General features: G+C 38.3%; 7 protein-coding genes across 8 annotated transcripts; 4 read left to right on the top strand and 3 right to left on the bottom strand.

The window, feature by feature from the left end:
- Positions 1 to 597: 597 nt before the first annotated feature.
- Positions 598 to 3,284, bottom strand: LOC108841534 (regulatory protein NPR1). Its single transcript, XM_018614291.2, has 4 exons — positions 2,553 to 3,284; positions 1,463 to 2,198; positions 1,151 to 1,318; positions 598 to 1,060 (listed from the first exon to the last, which is right to left on the bottom strand). Exons 1-4 carry the CDS (start codon positions 3,252 to 3,254, stop codon positions 777 to 779), a joined length of 1,890 nt encoding a protein of 629 aa, XP_018469793.2. The 5' UTR covers positions 3,255 to 3,284; the 3' UTR covers positions 598 to 776.
- A 190-nt stretch (positions 3,285 to 3,474) lies between these two features.
- On the top strand, positions 3,475 to 6,578 carry LOC108841536 (casein kinase 1-like protein 1). Its single transcript, XM_018614292.2, has 14 exons — positions 3,475 to 3,848; positions 3,941 to 3,981; positions 4,153 to 4,222; positions 4,324 to 4,472; positions 4,555 to 4,650; positions 4,733 to 4,803; positions 4,913 to 4,974; positions 5,089 to 5,152; positions 5,236 to 5,320; positions 5,399 to 5,525; positions 5,604 to 5,686; positions 5,768 to 5,831; positions 5,911 to 6,038; positions 6,184 to 6,578. Exons 1-14 carry the CDS (start codon positions 3,773 to 3,775, stop codon positions 6,454 to 6,456), a joined length of 1,389 nt encoding a protein of 462 aa, XP_018469794.2. The 5' UTR covers positions 3,475 to 3,772; the 3' UTR covers positions 6,457 to 6,578.
- Positions 6,579 to 6,704: 126 nt separating this feature from the next.
- On the top strand, positions 6,705 to 8,836 carry LOC130508053 (glycylpeptide N-tetradecanoyltransferase 1-like). Its single transcript, XM_057003237.1, has 2 exons — positions 6,705 to 6,860; positions 7,349 to 8,836. Exon 2 carries the CDS (start codon positions 7,352 to 7,354, stop codon positions 8,654 to 8,656), a length of 1,305 nt encoding a protein of 434 aa, XP_056859217.1. The 5' UTR covers positions 6,705 to 6,860; positions 7,349 to 7,351; the 3' UTR covers positions 8,657 to 8,836.
- Positions 8,837 to 9,027: 191 nt separating this feature from the next.
- LOC130508052 (disease resistance protein RPS2) lies at positions 9,028 to 11,958 on the bottom strand. Its single transcript, XM_057003236.1, has one exon. The coding sequence runs from the start codon at positions 11,854 to 11,856 to the stop codon at positions 9,136 to 9,138; it is 2,721 nt and encodes a 906-aa protein (XP_056859216.1). The 5' UTR covers positions 11,857 to 11,958; the 3' UTR covers positions 9,028 to 9,135.
- A 2,014-nt stretch (positions 11,959 to 13,972) lies between these two features.
- On the top strand, positions 13,973 to 15,106 carry LOC108839501 (probable F-box protein At5g47300). Its single transcript, XM_018612256.2, has one exon. It carries the CDS (start codon positions 13,973 to 13,975, stop codon positions 15,104 to 15,106), a length of 1,134 nt encoding a protein of 377 aa, XP_018467758.1.
- Positions 15,107 to 19,105: 3,999 nt separating this feature from the next.
- On the top strand, positions 19,106 to 21,425 carry LOC130508050 (protein phosphatase 2C 56). Its single transcript, XM_057003235.1, has 4 exons — positions 19,106 to 20,121; positions 20,210 to 20,500; positions 20,617 to 20,722; positions 20,818 to 21,425. Exons 1-4 carry the CDS (start codon positions 19,630 to 19,632, stop codon positions 21,174 to 21,176), a joined length of 1,248 nt encoding a protein of 415 aa, XP_056859215.1. The 5' UTR covers positions 19,106 to 19,629; the 3' UTR covers positions 21,177 to 21,425.
- Positions 21,426 to 22,839: 1,414 nt separating this feature from the next.
- LOC108835108 (plant intracellular Ras-group-related LRR protein 8-like) lies at positions 22,840 to 27,296 on the bottom strand. Of its 2 annotated transcripts, none has more exons than XM_056991786.1 (4): positions 26,912 to 27,296; positions 24,313 to 24,494; positions 23,824 to 24,235; positions 22,840 to 23,413 (listed from the first exon to the last, which is right to left on the bottom strand). In XM_056991786.1, the coding sequence occupies exons 1-4, from the start codon at positions 27,191 to 27,193 to the stop codon at positions 23,090 to 23,092; spliced, it is 1,200 nt and encodes a 399-aa protein (XP_056847766.1). In that variant the 5' UTR covers positions 27,194 to 27,296; the 3' UTR covers positions 22,840 to 23,089. The 2 variants fall into 2 exon arrangements, with proteins under 2 accessions (XP_056847766.1, XP_056847769.1); XM_056991789.1 differs by having other exon boundaries at positions 22,841 to 23,413; positions 24,313 to 24,482.

The following is a 27,296-nucleotide window of genomic DNA, read 5'->3' as shown; positions in this document are numbered from 1 at the left end:
CAAAAAAAAAAAAAAAGAAGAAGTCTAGAATGCGTGCCGTTTTTACAAAACGATGATAAACACTTGGCCGTCTAATCCAATAAGTTTTCAATAAGGAATATTCCATAGCAGTGCCCAAAAAGAGCCAATAACGTATCTGTCGTGGATACTAACGGGCCAACGATATATATGAATATGAAAAGATAAAAAAGCTTGTTTCGGCTTTGTCATCTAGAAAACGAAAGACATACGGAGGTAGGTTGCTGTCTTCTTCCTCTGATTGGTAAACAAAACCTTTCAATCATAATCCTAAACAGCAAACCAAATCTTGCTAGGCCTTGCAAGTGACCAGCTGCTATTGCTAATGCAACAGAGGTTTTTGAATTTTCCGAAGAGGGATGGTATGGTTAGAGAAGCAGCTCCACTGAGAGATTAAAACCCTTCAGGAATGCTAATAATTGAGGTAGCGGTTCTGGGAGGAACTCGTGAAACATTCTTGAGGTGATGGCTTCAACCTTTAGAAGATACATTTTTTTCCCCAAGGTTCTGGATTCTTATAGCTGCAGTTATTGCAAGTGAACCTGAACATGCTTTTGGTTCTTGGTAGACGTTAACCAGTAGATGAACAACCATTCTTCATTTTTTTCGCACACCGACTCTTAAAGACTCTGTAACACCATCATATGGTGTATTATTGATGTACATAAATTATATGTATATATCACAGCCTCAAGAAGTTACAGCATTTGCTCCAAACACACCCCTACATCATCAACTATTACCTCCAACAAATAGTCTCACCGACGTCGTCGGTGAGAGAGTTTAGCAATAGACCTCTTTTTACCATTTAATTTCGATGTGGAAGAAGAGGAAGGTGAGAGAGACGACTTTCCAAGATCCTCCTTGTCTTTACTAAACGCCATTCTCACAATCTCCTGTATTTCCATGAACCTTTGCCTCTTTTGTTGTCGTTGCTCAGGAGTCTCTTCTTCCACGAGAGCCAGTATAGTCAAGTCCTCAAAGTTCAGAATATCATCTAGCACTTTCGAACAGCGTGGGAAGAAGCGTTTCCCGAATTCCACTGGCAGAAATAAAAAGGAAACAAGGTCAGCGCAGATGTTTGTTTCAGTTATATATATAAATATTAATATTACAAATGATTTGATCATACCAGTTTTAGAAAGCGCTGTTAGTCTACTCCGATGCATTTCTACGAACTTGAAAGGTTCCATGTTTAAATCCGTTGTTGTCGTCACGACAAACTCGTGTGTTCCCTTCATTCGGGCGAAATCCATTGCAACTTGTGCTTCCATTGGATAGAGACATCGAGCCATTTGAACTACAAAGTAAATAGTTAAATCATTTGTTCACTCAGTTCTCCTAAGCGAGCACACATAGCTTTATTTCGGGGGCTATAAATATTTCTTTAGAATTTTAATAACGGTCTTGACTAAGAAATGAAGGAATAAGAGTAAAGAGATACCTCTGTTTTCAAGATCAATCAACCTTATCTTCAGTTCATCAGCAGCCACTGCAAGGGAGGGAGAAACATCTTCAGGAAATGGTTCTCGTTTGTTGTCTGGTTCCTTGAGTATCTCTACACATACTCCGCCTTTGGCAGATAACTTGCCTCTCTCCAGAATACAACACTCGGCCGCCTTGGTGACCTGTTTCGCGATCACTAGAGCAGTTCTCCCGTCCAAAGACGTTTCCGATGCATTAGCCCCTTTCGTCAACAACAATGCTATCAGGGTCGGCTCTTTCCGCATCGCAGCAACGTGAAGCACCGTGTAACCCCTTGGGTTTCTCCGGTTGACATCCGCAAGCTCCAGTTCCAGGAGATCCTTCGCGGTCTGCACATCGCAGTAAGCAACAGCGAAATGGAGAGCATACGCGTCGTCTAGATTCGTGTGTCCCTCGTTCAGAAGCATATCGACAAGTGCAAGATCGTCTGACTCAAGCGCCTTGTGTATGTTTGAGACATGTCTCTCTGGTTCAGCTACCTCCAGGCCAAGCTCTTTACGGATATCGATTACTTGCTTGGCAACGTCCTCAGGCAATGACTTCTTTAGAGTAACAACATCTACGTCAGACATGACAATGATCTCTTTGCACTTATCGAATAGCTTCTTGCATGCTTTACCACATATGTTGGCGAGCTTGAGTACGACCAAAGTGTCCTCTATGATAACTTTCTCTATAACATCCAATAAATGCCTCTGAAAGAAAGTAGATAAACAGAGTTAAATAAAAACTAAACTACTTGAGTGTGTTCTGTCTGAACAATAAAGCTAAACTACATCACGTGCGTTCTGTCTGAACACACAGCTAAATTACTTCAAGTGTGTTCTGTCTGAAAACAACACAGCTAAACTACTTCAAGTGTGTTCTGTCTGAACAATAAAGCTAAATTACTTCAAGTGTGTTCTGTCTGAACAATAAAGCTAAACTACTCCAAGTGCTCTTTCTGAACACACAGCTAACCTACTTCAAGTGCTCTGTCTGAACAACACAGCTAAACTACTTCAAGTGTGTTCTGTCTGAACAAACACTGAGATCGTGTTATTTATTACCTGGTACATGGTAACCAACTCAGGGATCTGGAAGACAAAAGCCAAGTAGAGAACCTCCACCATGAAATCAACAGCCGGACGGCACGCCACGTGGCAGCAGCTCTCGTCCGCGCACTCGGAAACACCCTTCGGAGGCGGCCTAACCCTGCCGCAGTAAACGTACGCCAGAACAGCCACCACGGAGTCGAACCCGACGTCGTATTCCGCCGCGAGTTTCTTCAGCTCGAGCTTCACGGGGGTAGACTTCTGCACCTTCTCGGCGGCCGCCAGCTCGGCCTTGAAGAAGGGGCTTCTCGCGGAGAGAATGCAGCGGTGGAAGGATACTTCCCTGTCGTCGGAGAGAACAAGCTTGGCGTCGCTGTAGAACTCTTCCGGAGAGTCGAAGACGGACTCGAGGCTGTTGGAGAGGAGTTGGGACGCCGAGACTTCGGGTCTGGTGGTGAGAAGCTCCGTCGGGTAAACGGTGGATGATCCGGAGTTATCGGTTGGTGCCGGTGCGGCGAGGAAGCTAGTGCTGCTGATCTCGTAGAAATCATCAAATCCAGCAATGGTCTCCATTAATGGTGAGAGGAAGTTAGAGAGATCGCGAAAACAGAGAGAGATGGTGAAAAAGTGAAGAGTCCAAGAAACAAGGACCGAATCAACGAAGAAACTTATGAATCGAAAGACTTGAGATCCACACGGAAGAGGAGACAACACCATTGACGGGCTGCGTACTTATGTAGCGTGTGCCAAGTCAACGAGATAGAGAAAAAAAAAGAGATGAGGAAGCATCGACGGTTGTTACACGATTACCGGTTAAGTTTCCCGAAAAGGCAATTTGAGAATATTTACTTTTAACCGATTAATAACCGAAAGTGTTTACAAAACCAAACCGAAACGGAACCAGAATCTATTAACAGCAAGAAACCAGATTTTTTTCTTTTTCCAACTTTCAGAAGAAGAAAAAAAAAAGACATCCTCATCATGTTCTGTCCATCATAAGCTGTCTTTCAATCTTCGTTTTCAATTCTTAGTAAGAGAGAGAGAGAGAGAAGCGTCTAAGAAACGACATTCCGTTGAGAATGGATTTGTTTTTTCTCCAGATCGAGATGAGGATAGCTATTGGGTTTTGATTCTGGTTTTGTAGAGACTTTTTGTTGTTGGGGTCCTTCTTCTGGCTTTTGAATCTGCTTTTTTTGGAGGGTGAGATTGTAAATTAGGGTTTCGTTGGGTTATTGATGGAATCTCGTGTGGGAAACAAGTTTCGCCTTGGAAGGAAGATCGGTAGCGGTTCGTTCGGGGAGATCTATCTGGGTTCGTCACTCTTTTCTTTTTTTTTGTTTTTTTTTGAAATTGTTGTCTGAGTTTGAAAATTGGTGACATTGTTTGTGAACCCTTTTCTGCAGGTACTAATATTCAAACGAATGAAGAAGTTGCAATCAAGCTTGTGAGTTTCTGAGGCTTATAAACATGAATTTAGTTTTGATCAATGTTGAATGTGATCTTTCATTTAAATAATTTGGATCTATTTTGTAACATTATTGTCACGACATGGGCTTGTTTGATCATGTTCTGTTTATTGAAAGCTCCGATATTGATTTCTTTTTTGTTTTCTCAGGAAAGTGTGAAGACAAAACATCCTCAGCTTCTCTATGAATCGAAGTTATACAAAATTCTACAAGGAGGAAGTAATGATCTTTATCTTCTGTAATCTGTATTTTTTGATAACGAGGTCGTGATTCCTTGTGTTTATTTTGAACTCTGTATTGCCTTTGAACTTTGGTTATAGCTGGTGTTCCAAATGTCAAATTGTACGGTGTTGAAGGGGACTACAATGTTTTGGTGATCGACTTACTAGGGCCGAGTCTTGAGGATCTGTTCAATTTCTGTAGCAGGAAACTTTCCTTGAAGTCGGTCCTCATGCTTGCAGATCAAATGGTAAGAGCATCTTTTGTCTTCTTGTCATGCCTGTCTATGTTTCAGTAATGATTGACTTCTTTTTTTTTTTGTGTGTGTTAAGATCAACCGTGTTGAGTATTTCCATTCAAAATCTTTCCTTCACCGAGATCTCAAGCCAGACAATTTCCTCATGGGCCTTGGAAGGCGAGCCAACCAGGTTTCTCATCTTATATCCTACCTAGTATATATACTATTAGAGACACTAGTGGATTGGTTAATAAGTTTGTTCCTTCTCTAAGGTATACATCATCGACTTTGGTCTAGCCAAGAAATACAGGGATAGTACAACACATCAGCACATTCCGTATAGGTGAGGCACCGCTGTCATTATATCACCTTTTGAATGTTCTTACTTAGAACATGATGTTGTCGTTATATCAAAATTGAGACACTATTTTTTCCTGTGATCCCATTCGCAGAGAAAACAAGAACCTGACAGGAACTGCACGTTATGCTAGTATGAACACCCACTTGGGAATTGGTAAGCTCGAAAAGACCTCTTTTGTACGTTTACATGTTCCAGTTTCTATCCTTGCATGTTTCTGAGTATCAAGATTTGACACTTACTTGTTTTCTGCCCTCGTTGAACCTCAAGAACAAAGCCGAAGGGATGATCTTGAGTCTCTTGGTTATATCCTTATGTATTTCCTCAAAGGAAGGTGAGTTTATGTTAATGCCTCACTTTACTTCATTTCTTGTACTCTTTCATTGTGATGACACATGTTAAATACCTCGTTTTTAGTCTTCCATGGCAAGGACTAAAAGCTGGAAACAAAAAACAGAAGTATGAGAGGATTAGCGAAAAGAAAGTTTCCACATCCATTGAGGTAAAGTCCTTTTTCACAAGCATGCTGCTTATTTACACCCTTGCCTTGATCTGAATCATATATTTTTGACTCTTGTAGGTCTTATGCCGTGGTTACCCATCAGAATTTGCATCCTATTTCCACTACTGCCGGTCGCTTCGTTTTGATGATAAACCAGACTACGCTTATCTCAAAAGGATATTCAGAGACCTCTTTATCCGTGAAGGTTTGAAAAAAAAATCATCTTTTCCCTCTGAAACAAACCAATTCATTTTTCTAAGAGGATTACATTTCTATGTTGCAGGATTTCAATTTGATTATGTCTTTGACTGGACCATCTTGAAGTACCAACAGTCACAACTAACCGCTCCTCCGACTCGTAATCACGTAAGTATGATTATGTGATAATCTCGGTTAATCTATCTCTTTAGTTGGACCACTTCTTTGATCGAGTCTCTTCTTCTTCAGAACCCTGCGGTTGGTACTAGCGCCGCATTGCCACCTGGCGTTTCAAACATTGATAGATACACAGGTAGATAGATCTCTCAACATGTGATTCTCATTCTCTCTCCACATAACTTAGCATTCATATTGTTTATTGCTCCTTGTAGGCGAGGAAGAAGGGAGACCGGTTGGTTTCTCGCATATGGAATCATCTCGACGGAGAGCTTCAGGCACTCTTGACCACTCAGGGAATCTTTCCAACCATCAGACATCATCATTTAACAGAGACTCCATGGTATGAAACTGCTCTGCTCTTCTCTTGTTCTGTTTCACTCTCTCTAGTCTCTCCCCCTCAAAAAACCTAACTTGTGTTGTAAGACATAGATAGAGAAAGCATGAGCTAAAAAGAAAAAGATCCTTATTTTGTTTGTGGATTGCAGATGCCGAGCTCCTCGATGTTTGCACAATCAGCAGGATCGTCGAGGAGAGTAGCTGCAGTGAGTAGCAGCCGAGACAATCTTCTGAGCGGGGAAGAGTTTCAGAGAAACCGTACAGGTGACGTAAGCCGAGGAGGAGGAGGAGTGATCTCTAGGAACTCCCCAGTGGAGGCTGGGAAGAGGTCTTCTTCCTCAAGAAGACACTACGAATCAGCCATTAAAGGCATTGATAATCTTCAAGTCTCCTCCGACAACAAGTTTCACCACCACCACTAATAATGATAATAAATAACACATTAATTTGTACTTGCAACCGTATTGGTCAAACGACCACAGAAGTTTCATATTTTTATTTCGTAATTACACTACGGAAGTTTGAATACAGTTGAGTTAATCTACATCAAATGGGTCTTCATTGTAAATTCGTAACATTCGGGGCAGTAAAAAAGTTAATCTAGTAATGTTGGGGCTTAAGTGCAATAAAAAAAAATAGAAGATAGATTCCATCGTCGAGCTCGAGCGAGCTGACTCATTTGTTCCCACTGAAACCCTAATCATCCTCTCTCTCCCAATCTAATATGACATCGATTTAGAGACTTGCTACAGAGATCTGATAACTGTCCTTCTTCACGGAAAGGAATCGGAGCGAGTCTTTGTTCATCTCTGTGCAAGAATATTCCGTGAGTTTTAGTATATCCTCTTCATAGTTTCGTTTTTTCTTTATCGTGGTCCGTCTCATGAGATCTTCGGTTGATCACCGATACTTTTACTTAGCTAGATTATCTATTCTCTTTACTTGTATGCGTAACTTTATGATTGGATCAATAACACAGAAAGCAAAAAAAAAAAAGTTTGGCTTGTGGCCTTGAGCTCCATATCGTTTGTGATTAAGCGTGCATTGATGATTTGATTCAGCTGCGAGTTCCTGATTTAGATGTCACTTTATCGAAACTTTAATCTCTAGTTTTGTGGCCTTTAACTCCATCTCGTTGTGATAAGTGTTCTAGGGGTAGCTAAAGATTCGATTAAAGGTGTTGCTAACTAACTATTCATTAATGATTTCTAACAAATCATTTGCATTTATATAGCTGTGAATACCTAAACGTTTGTTTAGTTGAATGATATTTTAGTCTTATTGTTGCGTTGAAATAACTGTAATTTTTTTCAGGAAATGGGCGACGAAAGTTCACTTCCTGGCTCTCTGGAAGAGAAAGCAGATCAAGTTGCTGAAGTAACTCCATTGGTTGGGGACGATGCTTCACTGGAAACTATAGTCCGAAGATTCCAGGACTCCATGTCAGTCGAGAAAACACACAAGTTCTGGGAGACTCAACCCGTTGGGCAGTTCAAAGATATCGGTGACACGAGTCTACCTGAAGGTCCCATCGAGGCTGCGACTCCCTTGTCCGAGGTCAAGCAGGAGCCGTACAACCTTCCTGCTGCTTATGAATGGACCACGTGCGATATGAAGTCTGATTACGTCTGCTCGGAGGTTTACAACCTTCTGAAGAACAACTATGTCGAGGATGATGAGAATATGTTTAGGTTCAATTACTCTAAGGAGTTTCTGAGTTGGGCTTTGCGTCCACCTGGGTACTATCAGAGCTGGCATATTGGAGTTCGTGCCAAGGTGTCAAAGAAACTTGTGGCGTTTATCAGTGGTGTGCCAGCTAGGATCAGGGTGCGTGACGATGTTGTGAAGATGGCGGAGATCAATTTCTTGTGCGTTCACAAGAAGCTTAGGTCGAAGAGGCTTGCACCTGTCATGATTAAGGAGGTTACGAGGAGGGTTCATTTGGAGAATATATGGCAAGCAGCTTACACTGCAGGGGTTGTGCTTCCGACGCCGGTTGCGACTTGCCAGTATTGGCACAGGACCTTGAACCCGAAGAAGCTCATTGATGTCGGATTTTCAAGGCTTGGTGCAAGAATGACAATGAGCAGAACCATCAAGCTGTACAAGTTACCAGATGTACCGGCTACTCCTGGATTTAGGAAAATGGAGCCCTGTGATGTCCCTGCTGTGACACGGCTGCTTAGGAATTATCTTAGTCAGTTTGTTGTTGCTACAGACTTTGATGAGAATGATGTTGAGCACTGGCTTCTCCCAAGGGAGGATGTTGTGGACAGTTACCTTGTAGAAAGCCCCGAGACCCATGATGTTACTGATTTCTGCAGCTTCTACACTCTTCCTTCAACAATTCTCGGCAACCCCAACTACTCAACACTGAAAGCTGCTTATTCATACTACAATGTGGCAACAAAGACGACTTTTCTTCAGCTGATGAGTGATGCTCTAATAGTCGCCAAACAGAAGGGTTTTGATGTATTCAATGCATTGGATGTTATGCACAATGAGAGTTTCCTCAAAGAGCTGAAGTTTGGGCCAGGAGATGGGCAGCTTCACTATTATCTCTACAATTATCGTCTAAGAAGCGCTTTAAAGCCATCAGAGCTTGGGCTGGTGCTGCTGTGAGCTCACATGTTAACTTCATGCTCGACTGAACTCAGCTGGAGTTTTGGGTTTCTTTTTTCCTTTCTTTTTTTTTTCTCTGAACTCCTTCCCTATGGGACAGTGATACTTATTTAATTTGTTGGCAATGCGAATTTGAAACTTCTGTGAGTTTGATCGATAAAATTCTCAGGTTTCTAGTCATTCTTATGCCGCTTAATCTGATTTCCCTTTTCTATAGTTTTGTTTTTTACACTCTCCATGGCTTTTTAGCTATATTCTGCATTTAAATGTTGATGTACTCATAATATGGTAAGAATCAGCATCTGTTGCTACTTCGTTTTGTTCACTTCTTTGCTCTAATTTGACATGCTACAGGCAACAGTGTTGGTAAAGTCTGCTCAAGCTCTTAATATTTCTCTTGCAAATTACTTAACATTCATTTGTTTTCATGTACATTACTGGCAGATGTTGATATGTATAGAGAGCTCCTAGCTCTCATATCAATTTGGAACAAAGCGTGGTGAACAACAAAGCTCTGTGATTGGTTGATCTTCTTCCAGTGCCTCCCACCATTTCTTATCACAGTAAACTGCTGGCAAGTTTGGCTGGACCCTTTCCTGAAATGGTAGTTTCTTCACTTTGGGGCAATTTATGATGACTAAAGTTTCTAGTTTTTTGAAAGAAAATCGAGATGGAAGGATGCTGCTTAGTTCTGGTAGATCCCTAATTGACAAAGTCTTCAAACCTGGGAACAATACTAGATCTTCAATGGATGGACTCTCATGGTCACTAGTCAGTTCCTCTAGCTCTCTGCAGTCGAACAGATCAATCGTCTCTAACTTCGGGAGTTGTGGAACCCATGAGACGTTCTTCAGCTTGTGGCAGTGTGAAATGTTAATGCAACGGATATTCCGCAGACACTCTTGGCTTACAGAATTTCCCCAGACTCTGCTTAGTTTCTGGAGGCTGTGTAACGTCAGAACCTCTAGACTTGGAAGCCAATCAACATCTGTTGGTGTGACCAGGCACTCCAAGTCATGGCAACTCTTAATGCTAAGTCTTCTTAAGTTCCTACCGTGGTTAGAAAGGGATGATAGATCGAAGTAGAGGAGATCATTGCACTCTTCAACGTGCAGATGCTGTAGACATTTATGCAAGGCGTCAAACTCGTAGAGTGTTCTCAGGCTCTCCAGTGAGAGAACAGTGATACCCAATGTGGTGAGGTTTTCTAAGTGTTCCAGGTCGGCAAATCCAAGTTCTTCTACTTCATCTTCTCCATAGCTCTGCAGTTCCCAACCAGCGTAACTGTAGTATAGGTTCAGAACCTCGAGCTTGCTTAGCCAACATATGGCATCTCGTGGGATTGTCTGGAGAAACTGAGTTCTTTGTAGGTCTAGATGCTTCAGGTTTCTAAGATACCTAAGCTCCTGGGGCAATACACTTATCTTTGTACCCGACAGAGCCAGATGATACAACTCCACCAAATACTTAATAGAAAGTGGGATCTCAGTGATACTTGTGAAGGACAAGTCAAGGACTCTGAGAACAGGCATATGCATGAAAAAGCTTGTTGGAATCTTCTTCAAAGAAATGTTCTGTTGGAGCAGCAGCGTTGTCAGATTCAGGCATATGGGTTTTTCAGGCAAGGTCTTGATTCTGTTATCCATCAACGAAATCACCAACGCCTGTTGCCAGTTTTCTGTTTTGGGAGCTTCAGTAAGTCCCATACTCGGCTCGATAAGGATCAGCTCTTTATAAGTCCCCTGTTCAGATGCCATCCACAGTGCAAAGCTCCTAACGACATTATGCATCTTCACCTGCGTTTTCTCATCCCCAGTTTCCAACAAACATGCCGCTTTCAGATCTCCAATCAGAAAATATCCATTGTATAACGTGTTAACACCGTGGGAGCTGATGAGAAAGCCTTCTCCGAGCCAGTACTCAACAAGCTGTTCGATCTCAATAGAATGTTCTTCAGGGAACAAAGCGCAGTACAAGAAACAAGTTCGAAGCAGATCGCTCTCGAGATTGTCGTAGCTGAATTTTAAAAGTGCAAATACATAGTCCATACCCTTCATCTCTGCTGGAAATCTATTCAGAACTTCACACGCGTGAATCCACTCTTCTTCAGTCTCTCTGTGAGCCATGGCTCCTCCTAAAGTGATCAACGCCAGTGGCAATCCACCGCATTTACTGACAATGATCTCGGCGTGCCGGCGAATCAACGGTGACTCCAAGAGATCTCTTCTCCCAACTTTATCACAAAAGAGCTCCCACGCGTATTGCTTCTCAAGAAATTCCACTCTCAGCTTGCATTCGGCACCCATGTTGCTGCATAATGCCACGGACCGTGTCGTGAACATCACTTTGCATTTGTTTTCCCTGTCAGGTCGAGGAACTCCAGTCTTGTCCAAGTCTATCTCTTCCCAGACATCGTCAAGCAACAACAAGAACCGTTTCTGTTTCAAAGCTCTGTATATCTTGAAAGTTCTACCTTCCCCTGTCTCCTTGTCATCCCAAGATAAACCCAACCGCTCTCCAACAGCTTGCTGTATTGTACATTCGCCAAATTCACGGGACATTGTAACCCATATCAGTACATCGTACTGATGACCTTTTGTGATCAGCTCGTTGTTAATGCTCTGCATTAACGTTGTCTTCCCAACCCCACCAGGTCCATAAACACCGATGGTTCCTCTTTCTTCTTCACTGAGAAGTTCCAACACCTGTTCCACCATTGTGGTATTCCCAACCACGGACTTCATCGGTATCTCCATACAAGTCTCTTGAATCAACCCACCATCTGTTTCTATATCTTCAGAACGCTGTCTAAGCTCATTGATACTCTTCAGCGTCCCCAAAACCTTCTTGCTCAGTTTGTACTCAGCACAACCTAAGCAACTGAGGCATCTCCTCCGCACTCTTTTCCTCTGTTCCCGACGCATATTCCTCGCTAGAATGGATTCTGTTTTTGCCTCCGCTGCTTGCACCGAACCGAGCCACTCTCTGGCACGGTTTGTGCAGCTTCGACCCTCTAGATTGTCTCGTCGGATGCGTAAATTCAGGTCGTCACGTATGGCCTTCAGCTCACCTGTGGCTGTTTCGAGATCACTGATGGCTTGCTTAAGATCAGTCTTATGTCCTGCTCTTCTCTCTGCCATATTCATAGATTCACACAACACCTGAGCCACGCCCACGAGTAGAGATGAGATGCAATCCATTTGGAATATTTCTCGCTCTTTCGTCACTTCCTCTCTCTGGGCAAACTAAGTTTTAGCTAATCATTGCTTCTCATGGTCGATCTTATCATACAGATTAGGTGAAGGTTGATTCATGAAGTCAAGTCAACTATAATATTTTAATAGAAAAGTTATGCCAAATGGAAAACGGTGGCCTTAAGTTTTTTCTAAAAAATAGTAATTAAATATTAATATATTTGTGAGATATATATGTTCTTTTTTTCACACTGGATTGTGTGAGATATATGTGTCATAACAACTCGTAGCTTCAAAATGTTGTTTGCATGTTTGTGATGTCCTGTCAAGGCCCATAGTAACAAACTGGCCCATTAAGAGTGTTTTCTCCAATATGTCAGAGACATTGAACTGCCTTCTTCTACCCAGTATCTTGATTTGTCTAATCAAGACTCCCTTGCTTATCTAGTCATATCTCTCTCCAAGTGACTTTTGCGTATATCTATTAGACTTGCTAAACAGTGTTCTCATGTTAAGATTATACTTTCTACTAACTCTAATTATGAAAGACACATGTAGCTGACAGCTCACAGCTGTGGTGAATTTCAACATAGGAAATTATATATAACCTTGGCCCTTAATGATCATCTCTCTAAGTTCTCAAAATTTCTATATGGTAATCGACCGCATGCAGGAATGGTTAACACTAGCATAATTGATACACAGTGATTCGTAGTTAATACTTAGATCATAATACGTAATGATTCTCTGAATAAACACATCATAATAATTGAGATGAATTGATGCTCACAGAAACACTACTCCGAATGTGTTCCAGTTTCTTTATGATGGTGTCACATGAGTTTGTGACCTCAAGAAAAATACACCGAAGAATTGAAAATAAAACAAGCTTTTCTGTTGTTAATGGAGACAATAAGAGTATGTTCCATATCAAAAGAATAGAATAGTCTGTTTCACCCAGAAAATGGGAGGCAATGGATGTGATAAAATACCACATTATTCCTTAATTTAATTTAAATTATAACGAACTTAATAACTTATTTATGATATATATAGTAGTAGTACCAGTCTTTGATTTAGTTAGGTTTTAGTTACGAGTTGAACAACCCTACTGCTTCCCTTGATCACGTTGCCCGCAAGCAAAGCTAAAAGATTAACATAAATAAGCAAACATTAACCAAAACTAGATTTTGACCCGCACAATCGTGTGGGTATTTATTTTCATGTTTATACATATATTTGGTTTATTTAATCACACATGAGAAGATGTTGTGACTTCTCTTTTAATATAATAGATTAGATTTTGACCCGTCCTGAAGGGCGGAAATTGATTTTTCAAATTTTAATTTTAATATATGTGTATATAATATTATTTATATTTTTGTGTAATATTTATATATATATATATATATATATCTGACATATATATAATATTTTATTAAATGTATATATAATTGAATGGTGTTATAATTTTGTGAGTTAGACATTTTTTCTCTTATGTTTGGAATGACTTGGAACTTGTTGATTTAAGAGTGGTTCACTTTTGTATGATCTAATAATATTAAGAGATAACCAAAAATATTTTAAAGATGTTATTGGTTAAGTCTAATTTATCTATGTCGGTTAAGATTTGATTTAATTTAAGTTGGTAGGTTACATTTTATAGGAGGCTTGATATATTCTATTAACAACTATGAAAGAGTTCAAATCTAAATGACAACTATAAATAGTAGAAAAAAAACAATTCCTAAATTAATAGATTAGATATTCACAATCCATGTTTTATTGCCCATTTCTTCTCATTTTATTATATTTACTATAAATAGTAGATGATTGGTTCATTGAATCTGAGGTGTCTAACCAACTTTCACATTTCCTTTTACAATAACATATCATTTACATTTACACATTAACAAGGTATAAAAAGGCTTGTAAAAAGGCCCTTTTTTGTTGAATAATAATTTTACATTCTGAAAAGAAAAAGAAAGAAAAATAAGAATAATATAATTTTTCAATATATTTATTTAGAGTCAGAAGGAAGCAAACGTGAAGTATACCGCAAAACCCTAAAGAGCAGTCAAAGCCAGCGGCACCTTCTTCCTTTAGGAGATCAATGATACATATGTCGGACCTTCCTGAGGATTTGATAGAGGAGATACTCTCTCGCGTCCCGGCGGCATCTCTGAAACGGTTTCGAACTACTTGCAAACGATGGAACGCTTTATTGAAAGACCAGGGATTCACGGAGAAACACTTCCGTAAAGCTCCAAAGCAGTCTCAGGTTCTCTTCGGGTTTTTAGGTAGATTGAAGATTTGTTCGTTGAGCGTCAATGGATGCCCATCTATAGAGGTCATAGATGAGATCAGACTAACCGACCCTGTTTATATTTATAAACAATTCGTAATTTCAGAAGTCTTCCACTGCGACGGCTTATTATTATGCACTAACGAAAAAAAGACTGGGCTAGTGGTTTGTAACCCTTGTACACGTCAAGCCAGGTGGATCAAACCCAGTAATCGTCACAAGATGAGCGACACCTATACTCTTGGATCCTACCAAGACATCAAATCCAACAATATTACTAGCTACAAAATATTGAGATGCGATACATATGAGGACAAGGCAAGATTCGAAATCTATGAGTTTGGATGTAATTCATGGAGGATTCTAGACGTCACTAATGACTACAAAACTAGGTATTCGGACGGCGTGTCATGGAGGGGAAAAACGAATTGGGTTTCTTGGGATAAAAAAGAGAGAGCCATGGTTATAGTCAGTTTTGATTATACACAGGAGAGATTTGGAGTACGTATGCGTCTTCCCTATTTTAGATTTGGTATTTCGACTATTTCTCTATCAGTTGTTGGAGAAGAGAAACTTTCGGTGCTATTACTACCCTCAGATACGATGAGGAGAGAGATATGGGTAACAAATAAGATTGATGAGTGGAACAAGGTCTTCACAATGGATAAACGGAAACGTGATTGGTTGGTAAATGGCGTAAGTCTTTTGTTCGACGATGAGAAGAAAGTCTTCTTGTGTTGTGAGAGATTATTTATTCCAGACCTGCCAGGGTTCGAACGCGTTCTTGGGGAGGAGGATGAGAAATTGAAAGAATCAGGGAGGGTATACGTTGTTGGGGAGGATAAGGAAGTCAAACAAGTGAATGGAGAAGCCATAGATGTTTTTTATGATTATGTTCCAAGTTTAGTTCAAATTCTGAAGTTGAGTCAAAAGAGAAAGAGGGGTGACTAAATAAGCTACATGCAGACATTTTCATTGTTTTTTATGCGTTTCTTAATTTGACTCCTTTGATCAGTCCTTTTTAATAATTTTATGTCATTCAGATGCCTTTAACAGTAAATATGAGAATATGTGATGTCTCTTAATTTTATAGTCTCATATCTATATACATTTATAAGCAAGCCAGTGACTGGAATGAAAATAGTTTGAATCCTTCAACAATTTGTTATCTAGAACATGATTTCTTTTGGCAGTTGTTTAATGAGAGAATGAGCTCTTCTGAGATCAGAGTAAGAAGAAGAATGGTTGAAATCAACTTCTCTAAATTATTAGACAAACCATTCAACAGAACAAATCTGTATTAGTAATTTATTACACCAACTTCTTCTTGAGAAGTCATTAACTTAAAACAACATAAACAGTCGATCTCCTTAGACTTAAAACTTCAACAACTCTTGAGTTAACTGTTTGTGTTTCAAGCTGAGGCCGCTTCAAACGTACTCTTGAATGTCTCAGGAGGTTGTGCACCACCCAGCTTCACCTTCACATTGATCTGACCAAACAATACAAAGTAGAGACACAAGACTTGAAGACTGAGAACACATTAAAAATGGCACAGTCTGTTGTAACTAGAGCTTTGCCATGATCTTATAAAGGCAATCGATCTATAGTGCAAATACTTACAATGTAATGTGGTACTCCAGTGATATTTTGTGAATTGCCAGCTCTTCTTTCACCTTTCATTATATAAAAGACTAGATGAGATCATTAACTATTATCCTATATAGAATAAACACTAATGATCACATGATTCAGACATCTCACCTTTGTGACTCCATTTTTGGGGTCTAAGAGGAATTCTTCTGCTCCCTCTATCCCAAAATTTTTGACCGTCTCAACCAAGTAAAACTGTTTCACACATTATGAAGACAAGAGTAAAAACTGTGTATAAACCTGTCACCGATAAACTTTCCCTACGTGAAGTAACCAAGACACAATTCTTCAACAAGTTCATGTTGTTTCTCTGGCGCTTGTTTACGGTTTACCGGTGTAATGTATAAGTCTATGACTATCCAGAGTGTTGCCTCTGTTCTTATATCAACAAAACATTTAGAAATTAAAAACAAATCTCTTTTTTTCTTTCTAATAACTTATATTAATATTTACTGAAAATGGGCCTCCACAGAAAATGGGCAAGGCCTTGGCCTGTTACAATTGGGCTACAGTTACAAAAGAGGCAAATCGGAAAAAAAACTAGTGCATCGCCGGAAAAAAGAAATCGGATCTTGGCGATTGACCGGCGAGCGGAGAACCCTAACACTAACGCCGGCGAATACAAGGTTCACGGCTTTGCGGCGGAATCACTAGATCGGCAACGTTGACGGGAGTATTCGGTTCCCGTCTCCGATCCCTTTCCGGCGAGTCACCTGTCCCGCTACAAACCTCCCGACATGTTTTGCTCTCCGACAAGCCGGCTCTCCGTTGTCGGATCCTCAACCTAGCATCATTAAAAATATGAAAGTCAACATAAGTCCCTTCCATTTCGATATTTCTCTATCATCTACACATGATTAAGATCCTATGATCTCACTTTGCTCCATATCTTTGATCTCTGTACGGTTTCTTGTTGGAGATTGTATTTGGTGCACAAATTTCCCTTGATTATTTCCAATCTAGAATTAATGGCAGGCTATCTTTTTTTGCCGCCTGTGTTCTTATGCCAATGGTAGAAGTCTCCTAACGTTACTTTCTACTAAATCTAATTATGAAAGACACATGTAGTAGCTGTGATGAATTTCAACATAGGAAATAATATATCTCTCCAAGTTCTCAAAATTTCTATATGGTAATCGACCGCATGCAGGAATGGTTAACACTAGCATAATTGGTACACAGTGATTCGTAGTTAATACTTAGATCATAATACGTAATGATTCTCTGAATAAACACATCATAATAATTGAGATGAATTGATGCTCACAGAAACACTACTCCGAATGTGTTCCAGTTTCTTTGTGATGGTGTCACATGAGTTTGTGGCCTCAAGAAAAATACACTGAAGAGTTGAAAATAAAACAAGCTTTTCTGTTGTTAATGGAGACAAGAAGAGTATGTTCCATATCAAAAGAATAGAATAGTCTGTTTCACCGAAAGAAAAAAGAATAGAATAGTCTGTTTCACCCAGAAAATGGGAGGCACTGGATGTGATAAAACACCACATTATTCCTTAATTTAATTTAAATTATGACGAACATATATAACTTATTAATGATATATACAGTAGTAGTACCACTCTTTGATTTAGTTAGGTTTTAATTACGAGTTGAACAACCCTACTGCTTCCCTTGATCACGTTGCCCGCAAGCAAAGCTAAAAGATTAACATAAATAAGCAAACATTAAGTTCAAAAGAAAATAAGCAAACATTAACCAAAATATCCACAATCCATGTTTTATTGCCCATTTCTTCTCATTTTATTATATTTACTATAAATAGTAAATGATTGGTTCATTGAATCTGAGGTGTCTCAGGTATTTTGTCTGTTGCCTATCATCCAGAACCAACTTTCACATTTCCTTTTACGATAACATATCATTTACATTTACACATTATCCAGAGACAACACAAGTGGCATACAACATATGGAACTTGGTAAGTTGCAAAAAAAAAAAACATATGGAACTTGGTAAAATTGTTATAGACTATAGTAACGTTCTCCTGACAACCAATATAATATTTATTTATTTGAGATATTAAGAACCAAGAAGATGGGAAAATAAATAACAAGAGAAAGACAAGATATTTACGGAATCAAAAGGTCTGTCTTTGTCAGTGGTGCAATGAACCTTTCCTTCTCTCATCTCTCCCGCCACCCAACTAACACATCTTTAACCGTACACGTAACCCCCTCTCGTTCACCAAAACCGGACTTTTCTTTCTATACGTGTCCCTCATCGACCGATTTCTGTTAAACATGGGACCCATTAATATTCACATTTATTTTCTTAAATTTATAGTCTTAAATATTGACGGATTCTCTCATGTTCTCGGTTCATTGCTCAATTATGTCCATGATGTTCAGTCGGAATCATGTTTTTATTTTCTGTATTGCGACAAGAACAACATGTCGTGGAAAAAAAAAACTCAAAAAAAAAATGAATGCACGTAGATTTTAATGTATGGCTGTAAAATTATAATTGCAATTCTCTTCTCTTGATATTCTCAGGAAAATACCAATTCTCTTTCAGGATCTGCATAACCATTCATGGGTTTATGATATTTTTCTAGAAAATAAGATGAATAATCTAGGTTTTGGTGGTTTGTATCTTCCTATGCTAACATCAACATACAAACAATGCTTTAGGTTTTAGGTTTGACCAAAAATAGTTTCTAAGATGTATAGTTTTAGATTATTTGACTAATGATTCCCATTAAATTATAACTATTTAGATATTATACAGGTTGTCTTCCATTTTTACAGAATATAAGAACATCCAATTCTTTTCTTATCTTATTTATATTGATAGAATATTATTCTTATGTACTGAAAATGACAGAAGATCTATTGTTTTTCTTTTAATCTAAATGGTACATGAGTATGTTTTAAGTTCAATGGTCTGAAGTTACTAATAAAGTCTGTTAATCACAAATAAATATTTTGTAAATTGCGACTTAAAATCCGAATGTGACACGTATGTCTATTAGTTAAACTCGTCTAATAAAACTCCGTTGAATTCATTAAACCGATGACCTAACTAAAGTTAAGAAAAGCTAAACATATTTCGTTTGACCAAAAAATGATTTGGTATAAGATTATTGATGATTCAACATTTGTTTGTATAAAGTTACATTTCTTTTGTAACACTTTGTAAAAAGTTGTTAAAAGCGAAAAAAAGCCGAGCAAAGAAAAAATACAAAAAAATTATTGAAGACAGAAAAGTTGGAAAAGCAGGTGTCTTTTTCTGATTTTAAAATCTCAAGAACGAAACATCTCCCCTTATTACAAAAACAATAAAATTATTAAAAACAGAAGTTCTATAACATAATAAAATAAATAATAGTAAATAATATCTATTTAAGTAATAACACAAATAGCAGATTTGAAGGGATTCTTGCCTCTGCATTACCTATCTCCTCTCTCCTTTCGTTCTCCTTTTATCTGTGAACAAAGAAGAAAAGAGAGTCTTCTTTCAACTTCTGGGTAGTTGAATCTACAAACAGTTCTAGCTGGAAAAATTAATTGAAGAAAGAGAAAGAGAGAGATACACAATCTTTAAGAGGCTGTAACGAATTACCCACAATCCAGGAAACCCTGATAAATATTTCCCGGGAAAGTTTCGGTGTATCATGAGAATCTTGTCTCCATACCTTCTAATAAAGTTGATCTCTTAAATTTTTCCCTGTAGAAATCTGTCGAATTTTCGTTTTTTGTTCCATTAATAGATCAACAACCAATCTTTACAACCAACAACAACAAAAAAAAGCTCAAACCTTTTACAAAAAAAAAATTCAAAAAAAAAAAAAACAGAGCATCAATGGAGGAAGTATCACCAACCGTCGCTATGCCTTTCATGCCGTTCCCTGAAACTCAGCAGATGGAGTTAGCAGGGATCATGCTGGGTAAAGGCTACTGCAACGGCCAATACTCAGAGAACGGCTCGTGCTCTGTTTCTCAGTCTAGGAAAGTTTTGACCTCTCGGATCAACTCACCTAACTTAAACATGAAGAAGGAGTCATCATCATCGGAGATAGTCGCCGGAGAAGAGATCAACGGCTCAGATGAGAGACCGACGGTTGAGAAGAAGAAGATGATAAGCAGAACAGAGAGCAGGAGTCTGTTCGAGTTCAAGAGCGTGCCTTTGTACGGTTCGACTTCGATCTGCGGGAGAAGACCGGAGATGGAAGATGCTGTCTCCACGATACCGAGGTTCCTTCAATCTCCGACCAACTCGATGCTAGATGGTCGGTTCAATCCTCAGACGACCGCTCATTTCTTCGGTGTCTACGACGGCCACGGCGGTTCTCAGGTAAACATCAATCGGTTCAGATTCGATCTGACAAAGTGATTGCAGAAAAGAAAAAAAGCTGAGGTTTTAATTTGTGTGTGTTGTGTAGGTAGCGAACTATTGTAGAGAGAGGATGCATTTGGCTTTAGCGGAGGAGATTGCTAAGGAAAAGCCGATGCTCTGCGATGGCGACACGTGGCAGGAGAAGTGGAAGAAGGCTTTGTTCAACTCGTTTCTCCGCGTTGACTCGGAGGTTGAGACGGTCGCGCCGGAGACCGTTGGGTCAACGTCGGTCGTCGCGGTTGTCTTCCCGAGTCATATCTTTGTCGCGAACTGCGGTGACTCTAGAGCTGTTCTTTGTCGTGGCAAAACTGCGCTTCCGTTGTCCACTGACCATAAGGTAAGCTATTTTCCGACATAACAAGTTTGGATCTCTTTAGTTAGGTTTGGTTTGTGTCAAGATGTTGGATTTGAAGATTACTGATGTATGTATGTTTTTGTATATAATGTGTGTAGCCGGATAGAGAAGATGAAGCGGCGAGGATTGAAGCCGCCGGAGGGAAAGTGATCCGGTGGAACGGAGCTCGTGTGTTCGGTGTTCTCGCCATGTCAAGATCCATTGGTAAGCTTTCTTGTGTTACTAACTAAAAGAATCAAATGGTTCTTGAAATAGAAACTTTTTTTTCTTACAAAATATATGTTGTGTTGGACTGACAGGGGATAGGTACTTGAAACCATCGATCATTCCTGATCCGGAAGTGACGGCTGTTAGGAGAGTTAAAGAAGATGACTGTCTGATTCTAGCGAGTGACGGTGTTTGGGATGTAATGACGGATGAGGAAGCGTGTGAGATGGCGCGTAAGCGTATTCTCTTGTGGCACAAGAAGAACGCTGTGGCTGGAGATGCGTCGTTGCACACGGATGAGAGGAGAGGGGAAGGGAAAGATCCGGCGGCGATGTCCGCGGCTGAGTACTTGTCAAAGCTAGCTTTACAGAGAGGAAGCAAAGACAACATAACTGTGGTGGTTGTTGATTTGAAGCCTCAGAGGAAATTCAAGAGCAAACCCTTGAACTGAACCAGAGGGTCCTTTTTCTTATTTTTATCAATGAATATGGGTCTCTCAAAGAAAATAATTATAATTTGTGCTAAAATTATTTTTAACTAACAAGGTATGATCAAATCATATGACATGTTGTAGCTTATGTTATGTGTTAAGCTCTTTGTCTTAAACGCTTAAACGCCCTTTGTATTTTTCCTCCCGGGCTAATTTGTAATATGGTTACAAAATTTACAATCTATCTTATGAACATTACAACTTTTTCTAGGTAGATTTTTAAAAGTGGACCTCATATATTTAAATTAAATGTCTCATTCTTTATATATAATACGTACCATAGTCTAACTTTGCATTGATGTATTTCCTTAAATACAGTTCTTCTTTTTGTCTATATTCTATATATGATTTTTACATTTATTACATGTCGATTTAGATAAGATATATACTAAGAATACTAAAAATATTAATTATACTATAATTACCCTATACAATTCATTTTAAATTGATCAATATATTTTCATTGGCCATATTAATTTTATTAGTACTAATAACATTAGGTAGATAAGTCATAGACATATACATAAAGATATGACTATTCTTATAACTACGTTAGGCCTAATCTACTTTCTAAAACAAATAACACATAGCTTCATATATTGTATAGAAAATACTAATATTGTATAGTATTATACTTATACAATAATACTAAAAACAAACCAAACTGAAATATAATATATATCGAAAATGCTTTGAACCATTACACACAAAATATATTAGACTTTAGAGATAAACTTCACTTTGAAATTACGTAATAATTATTTAAAAAATTAAATTTCGTAATGTACAAAAAACATAAGTTTTATATAAAATTTTGTGTTACAATAAAAAAACACAACTCGCGCTTGCAAAGTGTTATTTTTATATACAAAAGACAGTTTTGATATTGTTCTTTAAACACAAAATTGAATTATACAAACTCGATACTACATAAAACTAAACAATATAGAATACATTTTAAAAATAAAACCAGTGCGGATGTGCATATGTTTATATAATATATAAATATATTATGTTACACATATTTTCATATAAATAATACCCCAATGTAAGTTTTGTATGATAAATGTTGAAAATACAAAATATATAGCACTATATATTTTAAATAATATAAAAAATCTACTTTACGTTATCATAAAATTTAAAAATCAGATTTAGTAATTAAACACATTGCTTATTTAAACACATTAATACACATTGTTATTTATCAAAATTTTATATTAATACAGATTGCGATCATATATAACATTTAGTAAAAACAAAGATAAAAAAGAAAATTGACTCCTGCTCGGTCGAGCGGGTCATGATCTAGTATACATTAAGACCTAGACATTTAATATTTATTATCTATCCAAGTACTTTTCAATACTTTGCATATGAAAATGAAAACATATTTTACTCTCTATCCAAAATAACTTTCTCACAAGGCATATAACATCTCGTAAATGTCTTTCGAAGGTCTCTTCTAGTGGATATAGAAAATATAGCTTGGTGGTAAAAGGATTTGCTCAAACCAAATGTCTCATCTAGGCCCATATTTGTTTTCACAGACAACTCGGGCCTAGGTGGGGAAGATACTGCGAGTGCGAAGACGGCTGATAGTTTCAAAATGCTATCAATCTTACATTATTATTACATACAAACATGAATCAATCTACACGCTACAAGTCTATGTCATAATTTACAAATGTGTTCAACAAAACTGAACCAAGACACAGCCACAAAAGCCACCCAAAAGTCTATGTGATACATAGAAAAAGAACCCTACATGCAAAAAAATAGATACAAAGGAAACAACGTTTCATGCAAAACAAAACAAAAAAGACATGTGAAAACGGTTTGGTGAAGATAAGAGAACACAGACGTAACCGTAGCTAATACCTTGGAGGAGAGAAAAACGTGGATAATGGAGACAAGAGGCGACGCGGGTTGAAGAGGGACACGTGTCTCGGGGAAGCTAGTCCGTCGATTTGGCGGTAGTCGGAGACGTTGATGAAGCCTTCCCTCTCCTCTCTATGGCGGTCACCGCCGGTTCTCCTTCCTGGAGACCTTCCCGGAGATGAGCTAAAGCCGTGAAAGGTCTTGTACTTGACCATCTTACCAATGCCCCACAACTTTTTCTTCGTCGGAGTTTTGTTATTAGACTCGGTCATCTTCTCGCTCATGTACTGCTTCACTGCTTCCAAACCATGTTCCACCTGTTGCGTCAGATCATGAAACATGCATAAACTATATTACAAATTTTATTAGTAGTCACTATTCATTGTTCACTATTCACTTCTCTTGCTCAAGTTTCTTTGTAATGTTAATTAATTAATTCCGTAGTGCATTAAACGGATTATCTTAATTAGCATGAAGACCTAACAAAAATTATTTCCAAATGTTAGTTAGTTTCAAACAAATATCATACTTGCGTTTGCTTACACACTACAGAAAGTAATGCTTGTGAAGCAAGCTAAGTTCTGTATTATATTATTTTCTGCTGATTGCATTTTTATTAAATATGGACTCTTAAATAGATCATGCATGTTTTTAAATAACATAAAACGTTTCTTTTTACTATAGTCAAAAAGAACAAAATAAACAAAGTAAGATAAATTGTGCATACCACTTCAAAAGGTGGGGAGACGAGGGGATTACCCTCGACGGAGAGCTTCTGAATCCGGCGAAGACAGCCGATGGAGTCCGGTAAAACCCTAATCCCGTTATAACTAACGTCAAGCTCCACTAGAGATATCAATAACCCAACGGAGTAAGGTAACGTCTTCAAGTGCTGGAAGTTCTGGCTAACGTTAAGGACCTGAAGGTTCACGAGGTTCTCTAGATCCTCAGGGAGCGATACGAGGCAGTTAAGCCGCGCGTCAAGCACACGTAGCGACGTTAAGTGGCCAAGGGAGCTTGGTAACAGGACAAGCTTGTTTGAATTGACGGAGAGCTTTGTCAAATTCGTTAGCTCGAACCCTATCGTATCTGGAAGCAGTGTCAGCTCGTTGAAGTTGGCGTTCAGCTCTTCCAGCGATCTGCGTTTTGTTGCGTTTTTAGTACATATGGATATAGATAATAAGAGAAATGGATGCGGGGAAAGGATCTTAAGTACCTGCAATCTTCGATAGTTTTGGGGAGAGCTTGTAGGTTGTTTCCAGAGACATTAAGAATCTTAAGCTTGGAAAGACATCCAATGGAGTTTGGGAGCGTTTTGAGCTGATTGGAGTGCAAATCCAATGCCCACAAGTTTAACATTCTCGCTACTAGAGACTCCGGAATTTGCTGTATGAGAAACTAGATAAATGAGTGTTACAGAGTTTTAAGTCGTATAAAACAAGTACTTTCCATTTTTGAGTTTGTGTACACAAATTAAAAAATATATTTTATTTTATATTTTTCTAAACAATCTTTTATTAACCACTTATGTAAAAAATCCAACCAATAGAAAAGCTAGTTTTAAAGTATAAGATTTAGTAAAGTTCAAATTAAAAGTTGAAAACTTCATCTAATCTAAAACAAAAAAAATTACTTAAAACGTTATTTATTAAAAGGTGAAAGGAATACTATAATCATTTCTACATGCTGTTTTGTACTCTGGAAATATGCAACGAAATAAACCGTAAATAATAAAATTTTCAATTTTCTTTCACTGTTTTAGTATTCTTTGTTACTAACATTAATTTCTCTTGTACTCGAAGATATATAAAACTACTAAACAAAAAAAGAGAGAAAGTTAGAAGTTAAAACTGATGTTATTTTATTTTTAATTTTTTCTCAAAAAAAAACTGATGTTATGTTCTTTTCATCAGTGGTGTTCTGTTATTTAAATATTAGATAAATCTTTCGGTAACTAGTATTTATCGATCGTATCTTATCTTAGACAAAATTGCTCCCGCCTCCCGGAAGAAGACAGTTTCAATACCGCAGAGAGTCAATGACACAAGAAATGTTAGTAAATCAGTATCATATTTCCGAATAATTGATGCTGTCCATTTATGTTATATATCTTATGTATAACAATTATGTAACGAGAACACGAGTACTTATCTTAAGAAAAATGGACACTTGTGGATCAACTGCTTATACACCCAGACGTTGAGTAAATAATAAAACAAACAAATATGCTTTCTAAGGTTCGAGTTGACGTAAGCAAATAGGCTAAGAAATTTAATGTGCACAATGCCAAGATGATTTAAATATTTCTGGGGTATTTTGCTTTGTTGTGTGCTACTTTTGGTAAAATCTGTTTAATCCGCAAACCTTTTGTTTTGTTATACATAATAGACATTTATTTTTATTTTCATGAAATCAAACAGAAAATGACAAAACCCACAAATTAAGGAATACAACGAATCATGCATATGCAGGGATTAAATCTACGATCTTTATCATTTCTTTATTTCGTAGTTAGCAAACTTAGCAACGATCTTTTTTTTTAAAAAGCTCTGATTCTTTCTCCTAACGCTCTGTCTTCTCTCTAGAAAGAAGAAACAAAACACCACCACCTCTGGTTTCTCCGGCCGACGGGTAGGCTCCTTCAGCCACCATCGGTCCGGTTATTTGTTTTTCTAGCTTTATTTTCGTTTTGCATGTGGATCACGGAAGGAGAGTAATCGATTTTCTCCTTCATTTTTGACTCTGGAGTGACGAAGCTTCTTCAGTTTGATCATCGCCGGTTCTGACTCCGGGAAGTAGAGATTTTTACAGCCTTGCGTCTCCGGCCTTAGATTCCCAATCGGTGTGGGTAGGATCTGGTTTCTTGGTTACAGTTGATCAGACTTTTCGGGGTGACGGTTTGGTGAGATCTAGAACAGTTCGATGATGCTCTCTGAATTTGAAGTCGCGGCGAGGAAGTTGATCGGGAAGGGAGTTCGAGACATCTTCAATCTGGTTTGGTGGTTTGGTGGCTCTGGATGAGATTGCGATGATGGTCGCTTAGAAGCTCTCCGCTCAAGGAGCACAGCCGTGGAAGATGCAGTAGATTCCGGTGGAGTTCCGGCGAAACGCCCTTTGGTTTCGTCGGCGGTGGAAAAGATTAGAGTTATGTGACACGTGTTGTTCTCATTGTCGAGGTTTCAACACGTTTGGTTAACGTGGCCTGCTGTGGGCTTTGTTGTTTTCTTAGTTTTTGGTTTGAACCTGTTCTTTGGGTTTCAGTTTGTAGTCGGTTGGACTTGGTTCTTTTAAATAATAAAACTTTTAGATGAAAAAAAAAAGCAACGATCTTTTTAATTTAATTAGACCGCCCACCACTTATAAATAAAATTCATTTAACTAGAACAAAGCCACCAACAAATTGTTATATGGTAGTGTTTGTTAACCTCTCCACCCGGGTCTCTATAAACAAAACAAGAAAATAATCGAGCCTCAACGAATACTAGTACACCAACATTATTTTTTCGTGCCTTTCGGCTGAAGAACTATATTATTCTCACGTATTTTAGTTGCTAACCAAATATAGTATCGTTAGTAAAAATTTTGTAAGCGAATTATGAAAAGACCACCTCTTTTTATTAGAATTCAAACTCTTATTATTTTTTTATATAAAGAACATTTATTTAGGTTTATATAGGTTTTAGTTTTTAAATAGTGACAGAAATGTCTATTTTCATCATTAAAAAATATTATTTTCCATGAATTTTTAGTCAAAACTGAGTAACTACGATTGATGAAAAGTAGATATGATCCAATATATATGTGTGTATATATACCTGAATATTGTTATTGGAGAGATCGAGTTTCGAGATGGAAGCTAAGTTGATAGAAGATGCTGGGAGGGAAGCCAAGGACATGCCGCTAAGATCGAGAGTCTCGAGATTCTGGCCGCGATCTCCTTCTCCAGCTGCCGCAGCGGTCGCACCACCATCAATGGCCGACACACTTCTCCTCATTGTTTTCTTGTGTGGAGTACTGATTGGTCCCACCTTATTGAAATTCTTCATCATCGTCGTTGTCTTCATTGTCATCTGATTCATCTGCTCGTAGCCCATCATATCTTCCTATGTGTATGTGCATATATCTATTTATATACACAAAGAAGAACCTACAAATCGAGAGAGCTAAGGGGGAGAGAGAGAGAGAGCCAGAGAGGTTAAT

This window comes from Raphanus sativus, chromosome 2, assembly GCF_000801105.2.
Source record: "Raphanus sativus cultivar WK10039 chromosome 2, ASM80110v3, whole genome shotgun sequence".
In the NCBI taxonomy this organism is placed as follows: domain Eukaryota; kingdom Viridiplantae; phylum Streptophyta; class Magnoliopsida; order Brassicales; family Brassicaceae; genus Raphanus; species Raphanus sativus.
Note: the sequence above shows the minus strand (reverse complement) of the source record. Positions and strands in the feature narration are given on the sequence as shown.

Excerpts from the sequence above, each read along its gene's own strand:
- LOC108841534 (XM_018614291.2), bottom strand. The coding sequence starts at position 3,254 with ATGGTGTTGTCTCCTCTTCCGTGTGGATCTCAAGTCTTTCGATTCATA. Across the intron at positions 1,319-1,462 it reads GATTGATCTTGAAAACAGAG|TTCAAATGGCTCGATGTCTC; the intron begins GTATCTCTTTAC and ends TTTACTTTGTAG. Across the intron at positions 1,061-1,150 it reads AACAGCGCTTTCTAAAACTG|TGGAATTCGGGAAACGCTTC; the intron begins GTATGATCAAAT and ends TATTTCTGCCAG.
- LOC108841536 (XM_018614292.2), top strand. The coding sequence starts at position 3,773 with ATGGAATCTCGTGTGGGAAACAAGTTTCGCCTTGGAAGGAAGATCGGT. Across the intron at positions 3,849-3,940 it reads GTTCGGGGAGATCTATCTGG|GTACTAATATTCAAACGAAT; the intron begins GTTCGTCACTCT and ends CCTTTTCTGCAG. Across the intron at positions 3,982-4,152 it reads AAGAAGTTGCAATCAAGCTT|GAAAGTGTGAAGACAAAACA; the intron begins GTGAGTTTCTGA and ends TTGTTTTCTCAG.
- LOC130508053 (XM_057003237.1), top strand. The coding sequence starts at position 7,352 with ATGGGCGACGAAAGTTCACTTCCTGGCTCTCTGGAAGAGAAAGCAGAT.
- LOC130508052 (XM_057003236.1), bottom strand. The coding sequence starts at position 11,856 with ATGGATTGCATCTCATCTCTACTCGTGGGCGTGGCTCAGGTGTTGTGT.
- LOC108839501 (XM_018612256.2), top strand. The coding sequence starts at position 13,973 with ATGTCGGACCTTCCTGAGGATTTGATAGAGGAGATACTCTCTCGCGTC.
- LOC130508050 (XM_057003235.1), top strand. The coding sequence starts at position 19,630 with ATGGAGGAAGTATCACCAACCGTCGCTATGCCTTTCATGCCGTTCCCT. Across the intron at positions 20,501-20,616 it reads CGTTGTCCACTGACCATAAG|CCGGATAGAGAAGATGAAGC; the intron begins GTAAGCTATTTT and ends TAATGTGTGTAG. Across the intron at positions 20,723-20,817 it reads CGCCATGTCAAGATCCATTG|GGGATAGGTACTTGAAACCA; the intron begins GTAAGCTTTCTT and ends TTGGACTGACAG.
- LOC108835108 (XM_056991786.1), bottom strand. The coding sequence starts at position 27,193 with ATGATGGGCTACGAGCAGATGAATCAGATGACAATGAAGACAACGACG. Across the intron at positions 24,495-26,911 it reads TCTCCAATAACAATATTCAG|TTTCTCATACAGCAAATTCC; the intron begins GTATATATACAC and ends TCATTTATCTAG. Across the intron at positions 24,236-24,312 it reads AAAACTATCGAAGATTGCAG|ATCGCTGGAAGAGCTGAACG; the intron begins GTACTTAAGATC and ends AACAAAACGCAG.